This window comes from Camelus dromedarius, chromosome 21 (genome assembly GCF_036321535.1).
Source record: "Camelus dromedarius isolate mCamDro1 chromosome 21, mCamDro1.pat, whole genome shotgun sequence".
NCBI lineage: Eukaryota > Metazoa > Chordata > Mammalia > Artiodactyla > Camelidae > Camelus > Camelus dromedarius.
In genome coordinates this window covers 11,543,393-11,562,541 of record NC_087456.1, presented here as the reverse complement: position 1 = coordinate 11,562,541, position 19,149 = coordinate 11,543,393, and the positions used below count along the sequence as shown (strand labels likewise).

General features: G+C 41.7%; 1 protein-coding gene across 1 annotated transcript in view; it reads left to right on the top strand.

Annotated features, from left to right (window-relative positions):
• Positions 1–19,149, top strand: part of KCNH1 (potassium voltage-gated channel subfamily H member 1) — a 332,954-nt gene that overhangs the window by 37,707 nt on the left and 276,098 nt on the right. The window contains exons 4-5 of the mRNA XM_031438629.2: positions 812–940; positions 9,107–9,225. Coding sequence (XP_031294489.2) covers positions 812–940; positions 9,107–9,225 — 248 coding nt within the window. The remainder of the gene's footprint in view (positions 1–811; positions 941–9,106; positions 9,226–19,149) is intronic.

The window sequence follows — 19,149 nt, the reverse complement described above, 5'->3', positions numbered from 1 at the left end:
CATAGCAAAGAATTCAAGAGCAAACCATAGTTGAGCAAAGGTAGATTTATTCGGAGAGATACATACTTCATAGACATGGAATCCATGTCACTTTACCTTCTCTCGGAATCAGTTTCCGGGGAACAAGGATTGTGAGTTGAAATACAGTCACTGGGCTCCCTGAAGAACTAAGTGATCACAGCCCAAACCCACCTGGGAACCTCCATTTTTGGGAGAATCATTGTGGTGATCCTTTTCCTTCCTCATGGTGTCGTCATTTGCCATTGTTATTGGACCTTTGGGAATTTTATTTTGGGGAGAGAGATTTAAAAACATAGTTTCTAGCCCATGGTCGATTAAGCCTTTGAGCCAAACTGGTGAATTCCCAAGTGGATTTTGATACCGGGGCCCTTTAGCAATGCACGTTGGAGTCTCACGGTCTGCTGGCCATGGCTAGCAGTGCCCAATCCGGCCCCTCCTCTGTGCTTGTTTGCTCCATGGCATAAGGTAAGTCTTTAGGTCTCTGTACCTTTGTTACTTCTGTAAGATCAGGAGGGATTTTCAACCCATTTTCTAAACGTTTTACAAGGGTTAGGAAATCTGCACTTATAAAATTATTTGAACAGAAGAAACCCCCCACAGAGTAGTTACTATGAAAGTTTTTATTCCGGCAAGAAGAGAAATTAATGGTATAATACCCCAGCACCTGAAGGAATGAAACCATTTAAAAAAATGAATGAATATTTGTACCTATTCATGCCCAAGTCTTTGCTTCCATAGCCCCTCAGATGAGAATGCAAATGAGTGACCAACCTTTTACTGTTTCTTTCAGGGACACCTGTGTGGTTCTTTGTGAAAATTGCTCCAATTCGAAATGAACAGGACAAAGTGGTTTTATTTCTTTGCACTTTTAGTGACATAACAGCTTTCAAACAGCCGATTGAGGATGACTCATGTAAAGGTTTGTAATTCTGATTCGTACAAATACATTTATGCCTTTTTTTTTGCCTACAGTGTGACTCCTGTTACAGAGAATTTGAGGTTGCCAAGGGAATTGCTGCACAAGGATCAAGAGTTAAGCTTTAATCCGTGTTGGGTAAAGCATTGTATCGTTCTGCAGTGTACTGAGGGAAGAGGAGGGGAGAAAAAAAGCTTTGGATGGGGAGGCATTTGAGTCCATTTCATACCTTTGTGATTAAGCCTTTCCGAGTAGACAGAAGAAGATAATTGGGCACTTCTGGTATCACCAGAATCTTTGCATGTTTTCACATGTCAGATGTCAGTCACCCAAATCAGGCAGTTCATGGTCACATTCATCTTATTTATATATCAACTACGTTAGATTTGACTGAGTTCTAGCATTTTCAGAGCGTTAAAGTAGATGTTAATACATCTCTACCTCTGTGGCTAAGTCTATGGCTGGTTCATTCATTTGCATCATGGTATTAGTGAGGCCAGAGTCTTCAGTAACATCCCTGTAGGGGTCGTTTAGTCAGCTGTGGGACCACAGATTTTAGCACTCCCCTCAGGCGTGTCACATGCATGTAGTCGAATAACACCAGGGACCTGGGAAGGGAGATGGCTCAGGATTTCTAGAACAACTATACTCCTGACGAGGTCCAGCTCATCAGGAGGTACAAAAGATGTTATTCCCTGAGGTGTGGGACTAGGAGGTGTCACAGCACTTTTTTCCATCCCCTGCAAGATAACCAAGAGGCTGGGAGCTCTTTCGTGTTGCAGTGTTTCCTGGCTCTGCGGCTGGGTTTCCAGCTCTACCCAGAGAACCCTGCTCCTTGCTGTTTCCTGAGATGCAGCAGAGAGGTGAGAGTGGAGGTCAGGGGAGAGTCAAACTGGGGCATGTTATCCTTGATGTGACAGAATTGTGATTCCTAAATGGTGAGATGGGGGAAATAAAGAGCATTATGTGGATGCTCCCTCAGGGGCTGTGTCCTCTGAGGGTATTTAAAATCCTACCACATTTGGTCGCTCATGTTTATAGAGTTCAGAGCACAAGGCTGTGTACATCAGTGCATCCTATTTTTTTAACTGTCTATAGCTCAATAAATCAAACGTAGTCTGCCTTTTGGTTTCAAGACTACAGCAGATGTAAATAAATCTCTCTGCTAGTCTCTGCCTCCTGCAGGCTCCTTTTCTCCTGCAGATCTGTGATTCCCTGATTTCTAGTTTCTGACTTGCAGATTTCTCAGTGCGGTAGCTATTACATGGCGATAGACTCACTCATGATTAAGTGTCATCTTGCTCCCATCTAGAAAGGCGGTTTGATTTTTTTAACTGAGTAAACTCCTAAATAGTACTTTAAAGGCAATCTGATATTTTGACAGTTATTTTTGTAAGTTTTCTCTGAAAAATGTGATCTGGTTGAGTCAGAATATTTTCTTACCATCACCCCGGAACAATTTTAGGTGACATGAAAGGATTGTTTCCTAGGAAAGTCAGATTCAACGGAGAATGCTTCTCACATGCCAGTTGGGTGTCTGCATGTGATGCTCATGAAACCTGAAAGAAGATATAGATCAGAGTGATGCAGTGGCACTCACTCAGGTCTATGTTCCAGGAATAAAATGCTCCACTTCATTTATCCTACTTCACTGATGTATTTCCCTTGCGGATAGGAGTTTTGGTGTGTACACACACACACACACACACACACCCCTATTCCTTGTTAGCCAAGATAGCCAAGGGAATATTAATTCCCTTTGTCAGTGAAATAAGTAAGAGTAATGTGTCTTGATTTCTAAAAATTTAAAACACACACGCACGCGCACACACACACGCATGCACACACACACACACACACACACACACACACACACTCACACACTTTAGCCCTCAATATAGAAATGCTCCTAGTGGATCATGCTTAATGTCTCCTCCAAGACATGACTTTATAAGCCTCTCCATTTCAAGTGCTGTGGCAGATATGTTTAGACCCTCCCACTTGTCATGTCACTGTGCCCCTGACCCACTTTGATGGGGTGGTCTGCTTAGGACAAGGTCAAACTTTATATTAGTCTGTTTACGATGGAAGAGCAAGATAATTCTCCAGGCCTTCTTACTTGTAAGTCTATAAACTGCAGTTCTGGTTAACAGGGACCAATCTGGATGGAAAATACGTTGCCATGTGGCTGGATTATTCCCCTGACTTGCCATTTGTTCTCAGGAGTGTGCTGACACTGTGAGAGTCCCGCAGACCCAGCCAGGCTTTCAGCTCAGCACCTCAGTTAGCAGGAAGAATCTTAAGAGTCTTGCTGGGCCAGGATTCTATAGAATTCACTTTTGAGATAGAAGGGAAGGGTGAATAACCCCAGAAACTCCCAGAAAATTCCCAGGTAATTGTTCTTTGACGTAGCAATATGAGATGTTTCCCCACCATTAGATTAGTCCTTTAAAAGTCTGTTGTGCTCAGATTGTCCCTGAAAATAACTTTGTTTTCTCTGATCATGTTGTGCCTAACTTTGGGGCTTGGGAGTAGGGTGAGTGCATCCTAACAGTGATTCAAGAAGCCAGTTGGTGCCTAACGTTTTCCCACAAATGACCCACAAAGTGGGGAACACACAGGATCCTTGGCAATTAGACTATTTCAGCATCTGGCAAAAGTAACTCCCCAGAGCTCCAAGCACACGTGATGGGCCCCGGGGTTGCTCCCGGAGCCCCTCTCTCACCGAGCATATTAGTTCTCACGACTTTTCATGAGTTATCCAGACCCCTGACTTCCTCATCTCCTCTTTCCTGTTCATCTTTTGACTACTCCCCTGGCTCTTTGATAAGAAGTGCCCACAGATGGCATGGAGCAGGGGGTGAGGTCGAGCTAGGTTTGCTGTTTGGTAACAGCTCTGGGTTGTGTGTGTGTGTGTGTGTGTGTGTGTGTGTGTGTGTGTGTGTGCACGCCCGCGAGTGCTGAAAGGCTGAATGAGAGAGTAGGTGGGAATTCTTGGTTGAAATGAGACTCTGATGCTCCGGGGGTTTCATTTGTTCCTTATCTCTTGCTTTTCCGTTCTTGTGGATAATTGAGAGTAGGCTGCAGGGTGTTTTTTCCTGTCCCATCCGCCCTTCTATGCCAGGAGCCTTGAGCAAGTGGGTAGAGAAGAATTAGAGTGCAAGGCTCGGTGTTTTCTCTCCACATCATTCACCAAAGTATGAGTCACCTCTCTTGTTTTCTCTCTTACCTCACCAAATAACATCACGGTAAAGGAGCAAATTCATTTTCAAAGATCCATATATTTAGTTCTAAATTCAGACTTCAGACTGAGCTAAGAGCAGACAACAAACAGAATGGAAAACTCCAGAGGAGATTTTTTTAAAGCCTAAGATTTAGAATATTCAGGGCTGGAGGCTCTGGCAAGCTGCTGTAACTGCCAGCCCTTCTCCATGTGTCTCCATGTGGGATCCCAGTGAGGTGCTCTTGGGGAAGAAAGAGTGACAGATACAAGCCACAGCCCCCCTCTTCCCCTCCAATAGTGACATTTTATCTCTCTGCCCTTAGGATGACCGAAAGGTGATGATCTAGTGACTGCTGCTTGAAGGAGCCATCCTAGATTTTTGGTTTCTTATATGTTGATAAGAAAAAGATCTGGGGAAGAAGACTTGAGGACGCCCAGGCAGAGTCCACAGTGACCTGGTTCCCTGTGACCACCGGCCTCTGTCGAAGGTTGGGTTGTGGTACCAGCTCCTCTAAGAGAATCTGTGACTCTAATCTGTGACACAGATTAGGACAAGCCTGGCCTCATCGTCTTCTCGCCAGGGTTGAGAATACTTTAAGGAGTCCTCTGAAACTTCTATTCCAAGTGACTTAGCACAGTTTCCCAGGGAGGGGCCTGTAGGTCTGTCTTTTCCAGTATTGGAATGGACTTACCCTGGGAGAAGCTGGGATTCCAAGTCATCCCAGAGCCATCTCTTCTGCCCTGGGGAGGATCCAGGGACATGTGGGCTAAAGCAGCCTAGTTGGGGGGCTCACCCTGGTTGAAAGTGGTAGCCAGTGTGGGCTCAAGGAAGGGGAGGAAGTTGTCCTTACGGAGAATGGAGAAAGGACCCAGGAAATACTTTTTAGCTGCTTTTTAGATTGCAAACCGTGTTCCCCTCCTTCTGTCCATCTTTTACTTTCATGCTTCCTCTTTGCCTCCTGCTCACCCTCCTGATCATGTGATGCTTCCCCGGCGCCCATAGCCCTGCCTCTGCTTGGTGGCATTTATGATGGAGCTGGGGGAACCCTGAGCGAGGAGTTTCTTCATTGGAGTCAGTTTACTGTTGAACTCCCAAATGGGATATAATTGGGAAAGTGGGTGCAGAAATACCTCTGAAAACTTAACAGCTTGTAAAATGGGCTACTTGCCCTTTGGGACTTTATGTCTACTGGAAACCTAGACAGAAGTGGGACAAAGAGAAAACATTTTGCTTTTCATCCACATTTATTCAGCGTACACACCTACTGGGTGTCTTTGGGGTGTGTGGCCCTATGTTAGATGCTGACCTTAAGGAAATGTCTAAGATAGGGACCCTGTGTGTTATAGTCTACTTGGGGGATGGGCAGACAGGGGCGCAAATAAGAACAGTAAAGCCTAATTACTGATCTAATAGAAGTCTTCCTAAGGCCAATGGGGGAGCCCAGGAGGGAGCGGGCGGTTCTGCTGGGGGTAAGGCGGTATCAGGGAAAGGCTTCCTTGAAGGCGGAGGGTGTATCAGCTGCCTTATTTTCCTTGTGGAAAATGACCCTGTGGCTTCCTCTAAGCAAGATCATCTAGGGCTGGATTCTTATTGGGTCATTCTCTCCCAGTGGACCCTTTGGACAATAGGAAATTCACTTTTCCCAGGAAGGTGTCTCCTGATGTCTCTGCTATAAGAGGCATTGTTGGTCCAAATTGTACATACTACCTTCCACCAAACCCATTTGCTTCTCTTCCTGTGTTCTTAATCTCACTGCATGGCTGTCACCCCAGCCACCCATACCGGGGACCCAGAGGCCACCTCCATTGCCTCTTCTTCCCCTCTGCAGCCATTGATTCTACCTCTGCAACTGTTCTCAGGTCTCCCTTTGCTGCCTGGCTCCGGCCACAGCACTGGTCCAGACCCTCATGGTGTCTTGCCTGGGATTCTGACTGGCCTTCTGTTAACCAACCCCCCGCCTCCCCGCCCCAACCACCACCTTTTTTCGTCTGCTATCTGCACTTCCATTCTGTCCTAAAATCCCCCAACCATATTTAAATTCCTTCATTGGATTCCTTCCAGGTTTCAGGTTGAAGTTCAAATTTCTTAACTTGCTGTCTAGGTTCTTACCACCTAAGTTCTTCTTGATCTGGCTCTTGATGACCTCCTTAGCATCACTTCAGGCTACTGTCTGCATCCTCCCCTCTACAGGCCATACCTCATTCATCTGGCCATTTAGAACATCTTACTCTTCACTGACGTATTACCCTATTCTATGATTTTCTGGCTTTGTAAGTGCTGTTCCTTTGGCATGGAATGTCTGTCTTTTCCTTTCTGAGTTCAGCTAATGTCTGCTCATTTTTAAAAAGTTTGCTCTAGTTAGTCACCTCCTCTGGGAAGCCTTCCCTGACTGCCCAGCCTGGATTAGATATGCCTTCTCCGGACAGTATTGGCCACAGCATTCTGTATGCATTCTCTGTTATAGAATTTAACTTACTGTATTATGGCTTTTTATTTATTTGTCAGTCTTCCCTACTAGAAGGCATGCTCTTTAAGGCTGGAGTCTGTGTCTTATTCATCTTAGTAGCCCCAGTACCTAGCACTGTGCCTGGTATACAGTAGTTATGCTTATAGAATTAATATATGAATGAATGAAGTTCTTTTATCTGGCTCAGCATGATTCTGATGATAAAGTGTCTATAGTCCAGAAAGGACAATGTGAGGGTGAAACTTGGGAGAGAACTTACTTCGTTCCTGCAAATTACGCAGAGCCTGCCCATCCTGGTAGGGATGTGATGGAGGATGTCACACTGCCTCTCTGTCTCCCCATCTAACTCACCTTCCTGTGCCCTTCACTCAGCCAGCTGGGAACCAGCTTCTTTGAGAGCTACATCCTTGGAAGCGGAATCAGGGCTAGAGTAAGGGGCTAGCCTGAGTGTGGGGAAATGCCCAGGGATCTTTTCTCTTTTTTTTTTTCCTTCAGTGCTATGTTATCTGATTGACCAGGGCCCTGGGCCCTGCCAGGCAGAGTCAGAGTTGTCTGCCTGTTCCCTTTATAGGTCCCGGAGTATAGGTCGTGGTGGTGGTGGTGATGGTGGTGGGTGAATAGAATGGGATGTGGGGTGCAGAGCCCTTGCTGATGTTTGTGTGTTTTCTCTCCATTTGAAAATGTACTTTCTGCTTCTCTTGGAAAACTTTACAGAATTCATTTCCAGCTTTGTTTTGAGCCTGACTATGAAAGAGACTTCAAAAAATTCTAGTTCACAGTTCACACAAGCATTCCAGTGAACACTTTCATAAATGGCCCATTTGGAAAAGATGTCAAAGACCCCTGGATAGTCTGCACTGTCCCCTCCGGTTAACATCAGTGGGAGCCCCTGCAGCCTGACCACTGTGTGCCTCTTTTCAAGCTGACTCCCGCAGGCGCCATTTCTCTGCTTAGTGGCATCACGATGGGTGGGAAAGCTACTATCTTTTATTAAAGCCCATAAGTTCTGGGATGAGATAAAAAAGAACTGATTTACTCTTCTTGCTATGTTGACCAAAATTTATACAGATCATGATTCTTAAAGGTTGTGCAAAAAGGAGAAAAAAAAACGGGCCAGTCTTCTGCTTGACTCCATTGTCCTTTGGATTCTTGGTCTGTCTTGAAAAGGTGCTCCCGGGGAAAATTTGGTAAATGAGATTTCTATTGCAAGGCAGCTGAATACGTCTAAACTCAAAAGGAAAGAAATAAAATTGCTTAGTCCTGCTTTGAGCTATCATGTAAAAATGGTTGCTTGCTCTGGTTTTTTGCTGTCCACCCCACATCCAGGTCTTTGGAAACTCTCAACCCCAAACTCGGCTTTGAGCATCCCTGCTGACTTTCAGGGGTCTCGGGAGACAGTTGCCATGGTCACGTAACTTTGATGCAGATAGGTTATTGGATATTTGAATAGACAATAGTCTTTGAAGATCTTTAAAAGATCACTCCTACATTTTAAATTCTCAGTAAAGATCACTCCTACATCATAGATTTTGCGGTATAGAGTGGGCTAGGTTAGAAAAAGACCAGTGTTTTACTTTCCCTGGAGGAACTAGTCCAGAGGGCCAAGGAGGCCTCAAGACAGCTTTGGCTTTAGCCCACTACTCAGAGCCCATTCAACTTTGCCACTTTGTTTTACTGGGAAAAGGCACCCAGCATTTAGGCATTTTAATTTCCACTTTGCAGATGAGATCAATGAGGCCAGACAATGTAAACAACTTGTTGGTGATCACAAGCACACTGGAGGCAGAGAGGAGACTTGTATCCAGATTTCTTAGTTCAGTACTAGGCTTCTTGAGTTTCTCGTTTTCAGGGAGCCTACCTGCCACCAACCATTCTTCCCCAATCCCAGAGCAGACTAAAATCTGCCGTATTTTTCCCCCACCTACTCAGGGATTAAATTCATTTCTTATTCATCAGCTTTGGAGAATGCCTGGAATGGCCATTTGACAAGCTTGTCTAGTCATTTAAAACCCAGAACCAGCTTGGTCTCTCCTAGATCAGAGGATGTGTGGTTTGAGAACCGCCTGAGCCACAGAGTCAGAGAGACATCTTGATTGCCTGGTATTATCTGGCAGAAAAGCCTTGGGTCAGAGTGGAGAGATCTGGGTTCTAGACTCACTAGCTGTCTATGCACCTCTGTGCCTCAGTTTCCCTATTTGTAAAACAGTGCTAAAACCTTCCTCGCCTACTTCCCAAAGGTATGATTAGCATAAAGTGAAAGTGCGAGAGAAAAGTACATGGCCGCACAGATTTGAGCGTGTCTTGTTGCTCTTTTGAGCAGCGAGTCTTGATTGCAAAGATGCTGAGTGACTCATGGATGCACAGGAGGATAATGTAGGGGGAGGGGGTCTGCTTCTGATAGGGTAACTTGTGATGTGAATGTCCATGAGCCTTCAGGACCTGGCTGAACCTGTCTCTTCTGTCTCCTACGTACTCCAGGCTGGGGGAAGTTTGCTCGGCTGACCAGAGCACTGACAAGCAGCAGGGGCGTCCTGCAACAGCTGGCTCCCAGCGTACAAAAAGGCGAGAACGTCCACAAGCACTCCCGCCTGGCCGAGGTAAGGACGAGGGTGTAGCTCAACTTAAACCTCACTTCCTTGGGGTCCGTGGGCTGAGAACATGGCACAAAGCAGGTGTGCTGGCTTGGAGGGGACCTTCAGGAACCCAGATTCTTGTCTTGGCTGGGCTTCCCACCATGATGTGGGACTTCGGGTAAGTGACCTAGCCCCTGCCAGCTTTGTACTGCCCCATATGTAAAAGGGACTACAAACAGCTCTATTCCAAATTGGTTGAGATTTCAGGTGTCAGTTGACATTTTGAAGGAGTAGGGAGGGAGTTACATACATGAAGGTGATTTTACTTATAAACCATAAACAATTTTTGTTATTTGAGCAATACATACTATTATAGGACAAGAAGACACAGGAAACAAAAAGAAGAAAATAAAAATCACCTGGAATCCCATGAACCAGATAGCATTGGTATAATTTTTGTGTGCCTTCCCTAACTCTTTTTTTTAATCAAGTATAGTTGGTTTACAGTGTTGTGTTAGTTTCTGGTGTACAGTGTAGTGGTTCATAGATACACCTTAACTTTTCTTTGTATGTAAGAGATATTCTATTTCCTAATGCCTAAGAAATACATTTTTTCACATGTTCATGAAATTGAGATGTATCTAAGAATCAATGTGTACATTTAAGGTGGTTTATTGCCTTTTCTTTATTTTATATAATTATGAACATCTTTCAAGGTTAATAAATATACTTAAATTCTTGTTGTTTCAATAACTTTTATAGTAAGGAAAACTCGTAGCAGTGATATTCTCCCCTTTGCTGGGACAGGTGAGAGGCTGGGAGATCTCGACAAGGTGTTTGACCAAGCTTACTACACCCAAATTACTATTATTCATCTGTGGTGGTTCTGCATCTAAATGATTATTATCTCCCGTTGGTAGTGCCTGGTCTTAATTTTTTCAACTAGACCAGGGTAGGACCAATTAAGAGCATTGCATCTTCTATTCAGCAAACTTCCATCTTATTCCAAGATGACAATGTTAGCTGTGTCTCTCTGCCTAGTGGTGGCCAGTCAATTCTTGATCCATGTTCAGATGACAGGTAGCTTTCTGACCTGCCTCCTGGCTCCCATACCCATAAGAGAGAAACTCCCTGCATGGTGCAGCTCACAGTGGAAGTTCTGCATATGTGCTCCCAATGTCGAATGAGTTGACTGCAGAAGATTTCCTTGTAGCAGCCAAAAGCCTCTGCCAGCAGTGGGACTGGGAGCATTCATTTGGGTCATGTTAGAGAAGGAGAGACACTGGGATGATGGCAGCATTGTTTTTGTCATGATGTGGGCTCATCCTATGATTAGAAAGAATAATAAAGGAGATCTTTCAGCTCCCAGTGTGCACTTTCCCTGTCCCTGCTACTTCTTTTGATTCATAAAGTTACCTCCCCATCTAGTGCTCTCCACTTTGCTCACTCTTATCCAGCCACATTCCTTGCTGTTCCTCCTATACGCCAGGCTTGCACTTCTCACAGATGTCTATGTGGCAACTCCTCCTCCAACTGCAAGTCTTTGCTCAAATGTCATTTTCTCTGTGTGGTTACTTGTATCAGTCAGGGTTTTACCAGAGAAACAGAACCAGTTGGATATTTGTAGATTAAGAGATTTATTGCAGGGAATCGGCTTATGTGATTGTTGGGGGCTGGCTGGGCAAGTCCAGAATAGGTAGGGCAGCTCCCTAGGAACTCTTGGGAGGAGCTGATACTGAAGTGCACAGATGGAATTTCTTCTTCTTCAGGGGAACCTCAGTTCTGCTCTTAAGGCCTTTCAACTGATTAGATGAGGACCACTTGGATTATAGAGTATAACCTCCTTTCTTGGAAGTCAGCTGATGGTAGCTGTTAATCACATCTACAAAATACTTTCACAGGAACATGAAGATTAGTGTTTGATTGAATAACTGGGTACCATGGCCTAGCCAAGTTGACACATGAAACTAACCATCATGGTTTATCCCTTGTCAACTTGGCATCCGTATACATTTCCTCAAACCATACTTAAATTTCCAAATAAAGACAATAACAAAGTCATACTTCCTCCTAACACAAGCCAGTTATCCTACATATAACCAAAACGTGCCACCTATCTCCCCAGAAGAGGATACAAAGTCCTTGGGTGGTGTTTAACCCTTTTCCTTGATACTCTATAACTTAATGTGATATAAACTTAAACTTAACTCTTCTCAGTACACCTTATGTTAGATGATAAGGGGGTAAGAGAGGGAAGAAAATAAAAGAATGTGCCATAGATAGATAGATAGATAGATAGATAGATAGATAGATAGATAGATAGTACCGTATATATGGTAAATGTATATACACACACAAACGTTCATAACAAAGTAAGAAATACTCATAACTCTTAATCCTCTTCTTAACCTGCTCTCTGTTACTCTCCACTGAACACCTTCTAATGTACCATACAATTTACTTATATGTTATGTTTGTTGTTCACTGATATATCCCAAACATTTAAAATGGTGTCCGGCACATAGTAGATACTTATCAGTAGTAAGTGGTTTTTTTAAAAAATTGATCAAATGGATGAAAGAAAGGAAATGATGTTAATGTTTTTGTCTACCTATCTGGCATGAGTAGTTGCTCATTGATTATCAGTACGAGGCAAACATCTGGGTCCACTCCCAGGGGCTAGTAAATTTTAATTAACCTGGCTAGAGGCTTATGGATTTTAATTGATCATTTCAGGGAACCAACTTTTGGTTTTGTGGGTTTTCTCTAATGGTTTCCTGTTTTCAGTTTATTGATTTCTGCTCTAATTTTAATTTTTCTCTTCTGTTTAGTTTGGATTGAATTTACTCTTCTTTTTCTAGCTTCCTAAGGTAGAGGCTTAGTTTATTGATTTTTGATCTTTCTTCTTTACTAATTTATGCATTCAATCCTATAGATCTCCCTTTAAGCACTGCTTTCACTGCATCCCACAAATTGTGATAGGTTGTGTTTTCGTTTTTATTTTGTTCGAAATATTCAGAAATTTCTTTTGAGTCTTCTTCTTTGATCCCATGTGTTATTTAGAAGTGTGTTGTTTAATCTCCAAGTATTTGGATATTTTACAACTATCTTTCTGTTACTGATTTCTGGTTTAATTCCATTGTGATCTGAGAGCAGACATTATATGACTTCTATTCTTTTAAATTTGTTAAGATGTGTTTTATGGCCCGGAGTGTGATCTGTCTTGGTAAATGTTGCACATGAGCTTGAGAAGAATGCATATTCTGCTGTTGCTGCATGAAGTAGTCTATAGTTGTCCATTATATCCATTTGATCGTTGGTGTTGTTGAGTTCACCCAGGTCCTTACTGTTTTCTACCTGCTGGATCTGTCCATTTCTGATAGAGATGTGCTGAAGTCTCCAATTACAATAGTGGATTCATCTATTTCTCCTTGCAGTTCTATCAGTTTTTGCCTCACATATTTTGATGCTCTGTTGTTTGGTGCATACATATTAAGGATTGTTATGTCTTCTTGAAAAATTGACCCCATTATCATTATGTAGTGCCATTCTTTATCCCTGATAACTCTTCTTGCTCTGAAATCTGATCTGTTAGGAGTGGATATAGCAAATCCTACTTTCTTTTGATTAGTGTTGGTATGGTAAATCTTTCTACATCCCTTTATTTTGATCTATATGTGTCTTTATATTTAAAGTGGGTTTCTTGTCGACAACATATAATTCGGTCTTGTTTCTTGATCCACTTCGACAATTGCTGTCTTAACTGGCCTATTTAGACCATGGCATTTAAAGTGATTGTTGGTACAGTTGGATTAATATCTACCGTATTTATTGCTGGGTTTTATTTGTTGCCCTTGTTCTGTGTTCCTATTTTGTCTTCCACTCTTTTTCTGCCTTTTGTAGTTATAACTGGGCACTTTATATGATTCTGTTTTTTCCTCCTTCCTTAGCATATCAATTAAACTTCCTTTTTACTTTTATTTTAGTGGTAGCTCTAGAGTTTGCAATATACATTTACAAGTAATCCAAGTGCACTTCCAAATACAGTCATCCCTCAGTACCCATGGAGGATTTTTTCCAGGACCCCCACAGATACTGAAATTTATGGATGTTCATCTTTTATATAAAATGGCATGGTGTTTGCATTTAACCTAGGCACATTCTCTCCTATACTATAAATCATCTGTAGATTACTTATAATACCTAGTACAATGTAAATGCTATGTAGATAGTTGTAAACATCATGTAAATACTATGTAAATGGTTTCCTTTGCAGCAAACTCATTTTGGCACTTTGAGAATTTTTTTTCTCCTGAATATTTTGATCTGCAGTTTTTTGAATCCACAGAGGCAAAGCCCACGGATTTGGAGGGCCGACTGTCATACTGTACTGCTTTGTGGGTAGTGCAAGTACCTCGTAATAAACTGCTCCTCAGTCCTCTGTCTGGTCTCTGGTACCATTGCTGTTATTTGTTTCACTTACTCATAAACATACATAGGCATGTATGTGTGTACATAGTTAAATACATTGTTGTTGTTATTTTGAACAAACTGTTACATGTTAGACCAATTAGGAATAAGAAAAATAAGAGTTTTTATTTTACCTTCACTTATTCCTTCTCCTCTTTTCATTAAGTGGGTCCAAGTTTCTGACCTGTATCATGTTCCTCCTCTCTGAAGAAGGCACGTCTGCTGGCAACAAATTCCCTCAATTTTTATGTGAGAAAGTCTTTATTTTCTTCCACTTTGAAATATAATTTTGCAGGGTGCAGAATTCCATGTTGGTGTTTGTTTTCTCAGCACTTTAAATTTTTCACTCTGCTCTCTCTGCTTGTGTGGTTTCTGAGGAGAATCAGATTATAATTCTTATCTTTTTTTTAAACATTTTTTTTTTACTGAGTTATAGTCAGTTTACAATGTTGTGTCGATTTCCAGTGTAGAGCACAATTTTTCAGTTATACATGAACATGCATATATTCATTGTTGCATTCTTTTTCACTGTGAGCTACACAAGATCTTGTATATATTTCCCTGTGCTATACAGTATAATCTTGTTTATCTATTCTACATATGCCTGTCAGTATCTACAAATTTCGAACTCCCAGACTTATCTTTGCTTCTGTTAGGTTAGCCGCCCCCATTCCAAGCTTCTCTCAGGACTTTTTCTTTGATTTTTTTGCAGTTTGAATATGCTTTGCCTAAGTGGTGGTGGTGTTGCTTTTTGCCTATCACTTATCCTACTTGGTGTTCTCTGAGCTTTCTGTATCTGTGGTTTGCTGTCTGACATGAATTTGGAGAAATTACCAATCATTACCGCTTCAAATATTTCTTCTGTTTCCTTCTTCTTCTTCTGGTGTTCCCATTCCACGTATGTTACACCTTTTGTAGTTGTCCTACAGTCCTTGGACATTCTGTTCTTTTTGTTGTTATTTTGTTTTTGGTCCTTTTTTCTCTTTGCTTTTCAGTTTTGGATATTTCTAATGACATATCCTCAAGCTTGGAAATTCTTTCCTCTGCTGTGTCCTTTCCACTAAGGAGCCCATCAAAGGCTTTCTGTGTTTGTTTCTGCTATAGTGCTTTTGATCTCTGGCTTTTCTTTTTGGTTCCTTCTTAGAATTTCCATCTCTCTGCTTCCATTATCCACCTGTTCTTGCATGCTATCCATTTTATCCATGAGAGCCCTTAGCGGTATTAATCGTAGTTGTTTAAAATTCCCTGTCTGGTAATTTCAGTATCTCTGCCATGTCTAGGTCTGGTTCTGACGCTTGTTCTGTTTCTTCGAACATTGTTTTTTGCCTTTTAGCATGCCTTGCAGCTTTTTGTTGAAAGCTGGACATGATACACTATATAAAAGGAGCTCCAGAAAAAGGCCCTTAGTGTGGTGTAAGGTGTCTGGGGAGAGGAATCATTCTGTAGTCCCATGATTTCGTCTCAGTATTTTAGTGAGACCTGTGCCTCTGGGCTGTGAATTACACAAGAGCTTCTCAGTCCCCACCCTCCCGCCCCATTTAGACCAGACAAGATGGGTAGAACAGCCTGGAGTGGCATATGTCTCAGGGTAGGAGACCAAGCCCACCTCATCTGGCTCTTCAGCACTTTAGTCCTCTTTCCTCAGTCTAGTGTGAGTACCTGTTCTTTTGGAGGGCCAGTTATTTTCAGATCTTAAAAGTATCTTATGTCAGCACATAGATCAGGCTGGAGGACCTTTGTCACAGGTTGAGTTCTCTGGGATGCGGATGTTGAGTAACAGCCGTGAAAGAAAAGGAGGAGGAAGCAGCACTGGGCAGGTGGGGGGCATCAGACACAGAGCAGATCTGGTAGAGGCTCTGCAACCCTATAGAGAGCCACCTAGAGGAGCCCCACACAGGGTAGACAGGGCTGGGCCCCCAAGCCCCTTTCTGATCAGTCACTGGTGGGTACCTCCCTGGGAATCTCAGGTTTCTGTCCCTTAGGAAGCTAACAGGAGGCTGTCAGCTAACTGCACACCCCACAACTGGGCAGAGAATCCTTTCTCGAAGCAGGATCTAAGTCCACCACTACCTTGCCACTCTAACCCTTCCTGCCTTTATGGGAAGGAAAGTCATGGTCGGTGTATGAGACAGCGTCGCTCCGGCTCAGCAGGATTCACTCTGTGGTTTTCATGTAGGAGTGACTGTGCTGGGCTTTGGTCTGGCTGGGACCTCTCTTTGCTGCTGGCTTTTCTCTTCATGGGACGGCCAGGGAAATCCATGGAGGGGCAACCATCTTTTCCCCTCACGTTTCTCACTGTTCTCTATGAGGGACTCAGGTGAAGATAAAATTGAGATATGCAGTTGGGATGCCTGGGGAACAGGCACACCCATTCAGCCACGTCACGGGGAGTGAGTGGTACCCAGCTCACAGCTCGTGATAACTCACCATCTCACTGCAAGGGGATCAGGTAAGTGCCTCATGTGCTCTGTTTTTCATGGCTGACAGGAGAAGTGGACTGAAACAGCATTAAAGGCTACAACCCACTGATGATTTACAGTGTGATTTCGGGCGAGTTGTTTCACCTCTAAGAGCTTCCATTTCTTCCTCTTTCTTCTCTTCAAATGGAGGAATGAGTTCAAATGAGAATAGTGTGTACTCACAGATTTGTGCAGAGTAAAGGAGGTTTTCAATGGGAGCACTTTGGTATATAGTAAATGCTCAACAATGTTAGTTTTATATTGAATTTTGATTTTTGGTTCTTTATACTGCTTTTAAATTTTTTCTCAAGAGAAGGAAACCTTGCCATTTGCAGTAACATGGATGGACCACAAGAGCATTATGCTAAATGAAATATGTCAGACAGAGAAAGACAATTACTGTATGATCTCATTTTTATGTGGAATCTAAAACAAAACAAAACAAGGCCCTGATCTCATAGATAACAGAAAACAGACTGGTGGTTACCAGAGGTAGGGGGTGGGGGTAAGTGAAATTGCTGAAGGGGGCAAAGGTACAAACTACCAATTATACGTAAGTTCTGCTGTTGTAAAGCATGGTGCCCATAGTTAATAATACTGTGTTGTATATTCAAAAGTTGCTAAGAGTAGTTAAAAGTTCTCATTACAAGAAAAAAAATTTGTAGCTGCATGTGGTGATGGATCTTAACTAAGTAGACTTATTGTAGTGATGATTTTGCAATTATACAAATAATGAATCATTATGTTGTGCACCTGAAACTAGAGGAATGGTATATGACAGTCATAGCTTAAAAAGAAAAGTTCTCAAATTTCAGAAACAAAACAGTTTCTTTAATGGATTTTAAAACATAGACATATATAAGATAAAAAGTAAAGTGTTCACTGTTTCTTGAAAGTAACCATTTTTAAACAGTGTATGTGTTTTATTACAAGCGTTTCTGTGTATTTATATTGATTTATTTTTTAATGAAAATGTGGTACTATGTGTATTATTTTCCAATTTGCTTTTTTTCCCCACTTACTAATGTATTTGTGGTATTTTCTTAAAAGTACATTTCCCCTTCATTCTATTTAATTGTTGATTTGCATTTATTGCATGACTATATTCAAACCTACTCAGCTATTCCCCTATATATACATATTTAGATTGTTACCAATCTTTAGTTATTACAGATAATTGTTCAGTGAACTTTCTTGTATATGTATTTTTGCTTATAATTTAGAAACCTTTAAAGCATTCAGAGTAGTAGAGAGTAATTTAACAAGCATTCATTTATCTATACTGTTTATGTAGTACATGCTGACAATTTCTCACGTCAAACCCTTTTTAAAAAATTAAATTATTGCAGGTAAAGTTGAGGTCCTCTTAGAACTTGTTCCCAGAGGTAGTCACTACCCTAAATTTGTGTGTCTCCTTGCTAATGATATTTTGATATTTTTGTTACCTATATGTTTATCCATGAAAAGATATCATATGTGTGGTTTTAAAAAATATATCTGCACAAATATATCATATTGTGGTATTTTACAACTTACGTTTTACACTCAACATTGATTTTTTAGAACTTTTCATTTTGAAAATATTATAGACTCACAGAAAGCTGCAAAACTAGTACAGCAGGTGTTCTGTATTCTTCACTCGGCTCCCCTCAATGGTAACATCTTATATAACTACAGTATAACAGCAGATCAGGAAATCAAGTGCAGAGTATTGTTCATTAAACTAAAGATCATATTCAGATTTCACCAGGCTTTACATGCACTCATTTGTGCACACGAGTGTGTGTTTGTATGTACATGTAAGTGTGTATCTGTTAATCCCAAACTCCTAATTTATCCCTCCCCTCCAATTCCCTTTTGGTTTGTTTTCTCTGTCTGTGAGTCTATTTCTGTTTTGTAAGTAAGTTCATTTATGTCATTTTTTTAGATTCCACATACAAGTGATATTATATGGTATTTATCTTTCTCTATCTGACTTACTTCACTTAGTATGATAATCTCTAGGTCCATCCATGTTGTTGCCAGTGGCATTATTTCACTCTTTTTTATGGCTGAGTAGTAGTCCACTGTGTGTATATGTATCCAGTCATCTGTCAATGGACAATTAAGTTGCTTCCATGCCTTGGCTATTGTAAATAGTTCTGCTGTGAACATTGGGATGCATGGATCTTTTTGAGTTACAGATTTCTCTGGATATATGCCCAGGAGTGGGATTGCTGGATCATATGGTAACGCTATTTTTAGTTTTGTATGGAACTTCGATACTGTTCTCCATAGTGGCTGCACCAATTTATATTCCCACCAACAGTGTAGGAGGGTTCCCTTTTCTCCACACCCTCTCCAGCATTTATCATTTGTGGACTTTTGAATGATGGCCATTTTGACTGGTGTGAGGTGATACCTCATTGTAGTTTTGATTTGCATTTCTCTGATAATTAGCAATACTGAACATTTTTTCATGTGCCTGTTGACCATCTGTATGTCTTTTTTGAAGAAATGTCTAGGTCTTCTGCCCATTTTTGATTGGATTGTTTGTTTTTTGATATTGAGTTGTAAGTGCATCGTGATCTTACTTTGCATTTTAGTAATGGCCAAAGATGTTGAACATCTTTTCGTGAGCTTGTTTTCCAACCGTATTTCCAACTGGTGAAATGCCAGTTCATGTCTCTTGCCCATTTTCTAACTGAGTTCTGTTAACATTTCTCCCTTTTTTTTTTATAGTTTAGAAATGTCCGCTTACTTTAAATCCTCTCTCTCGGTGTTTAATTTCCTCTTGTAGTGAGCGTATCTCCAATCTGAGGATTTTAGTGGGAGTCCATTGGGTCCCCAGCTGATGAGGCATCTGGATGTGGTGGTTGAGTTTGCCTGTGCCATATTCCATCAATTTTTACCTGGTTAAGACCAACTTTCCTTTAAATATTTTAGCCCTGGGGCTCCCAACCATGTGAACATTGTGAGTTCTGACTCCACACTTACATATGGTACATACGTGGGGTTTTGATCTCTTACAGATAATCCT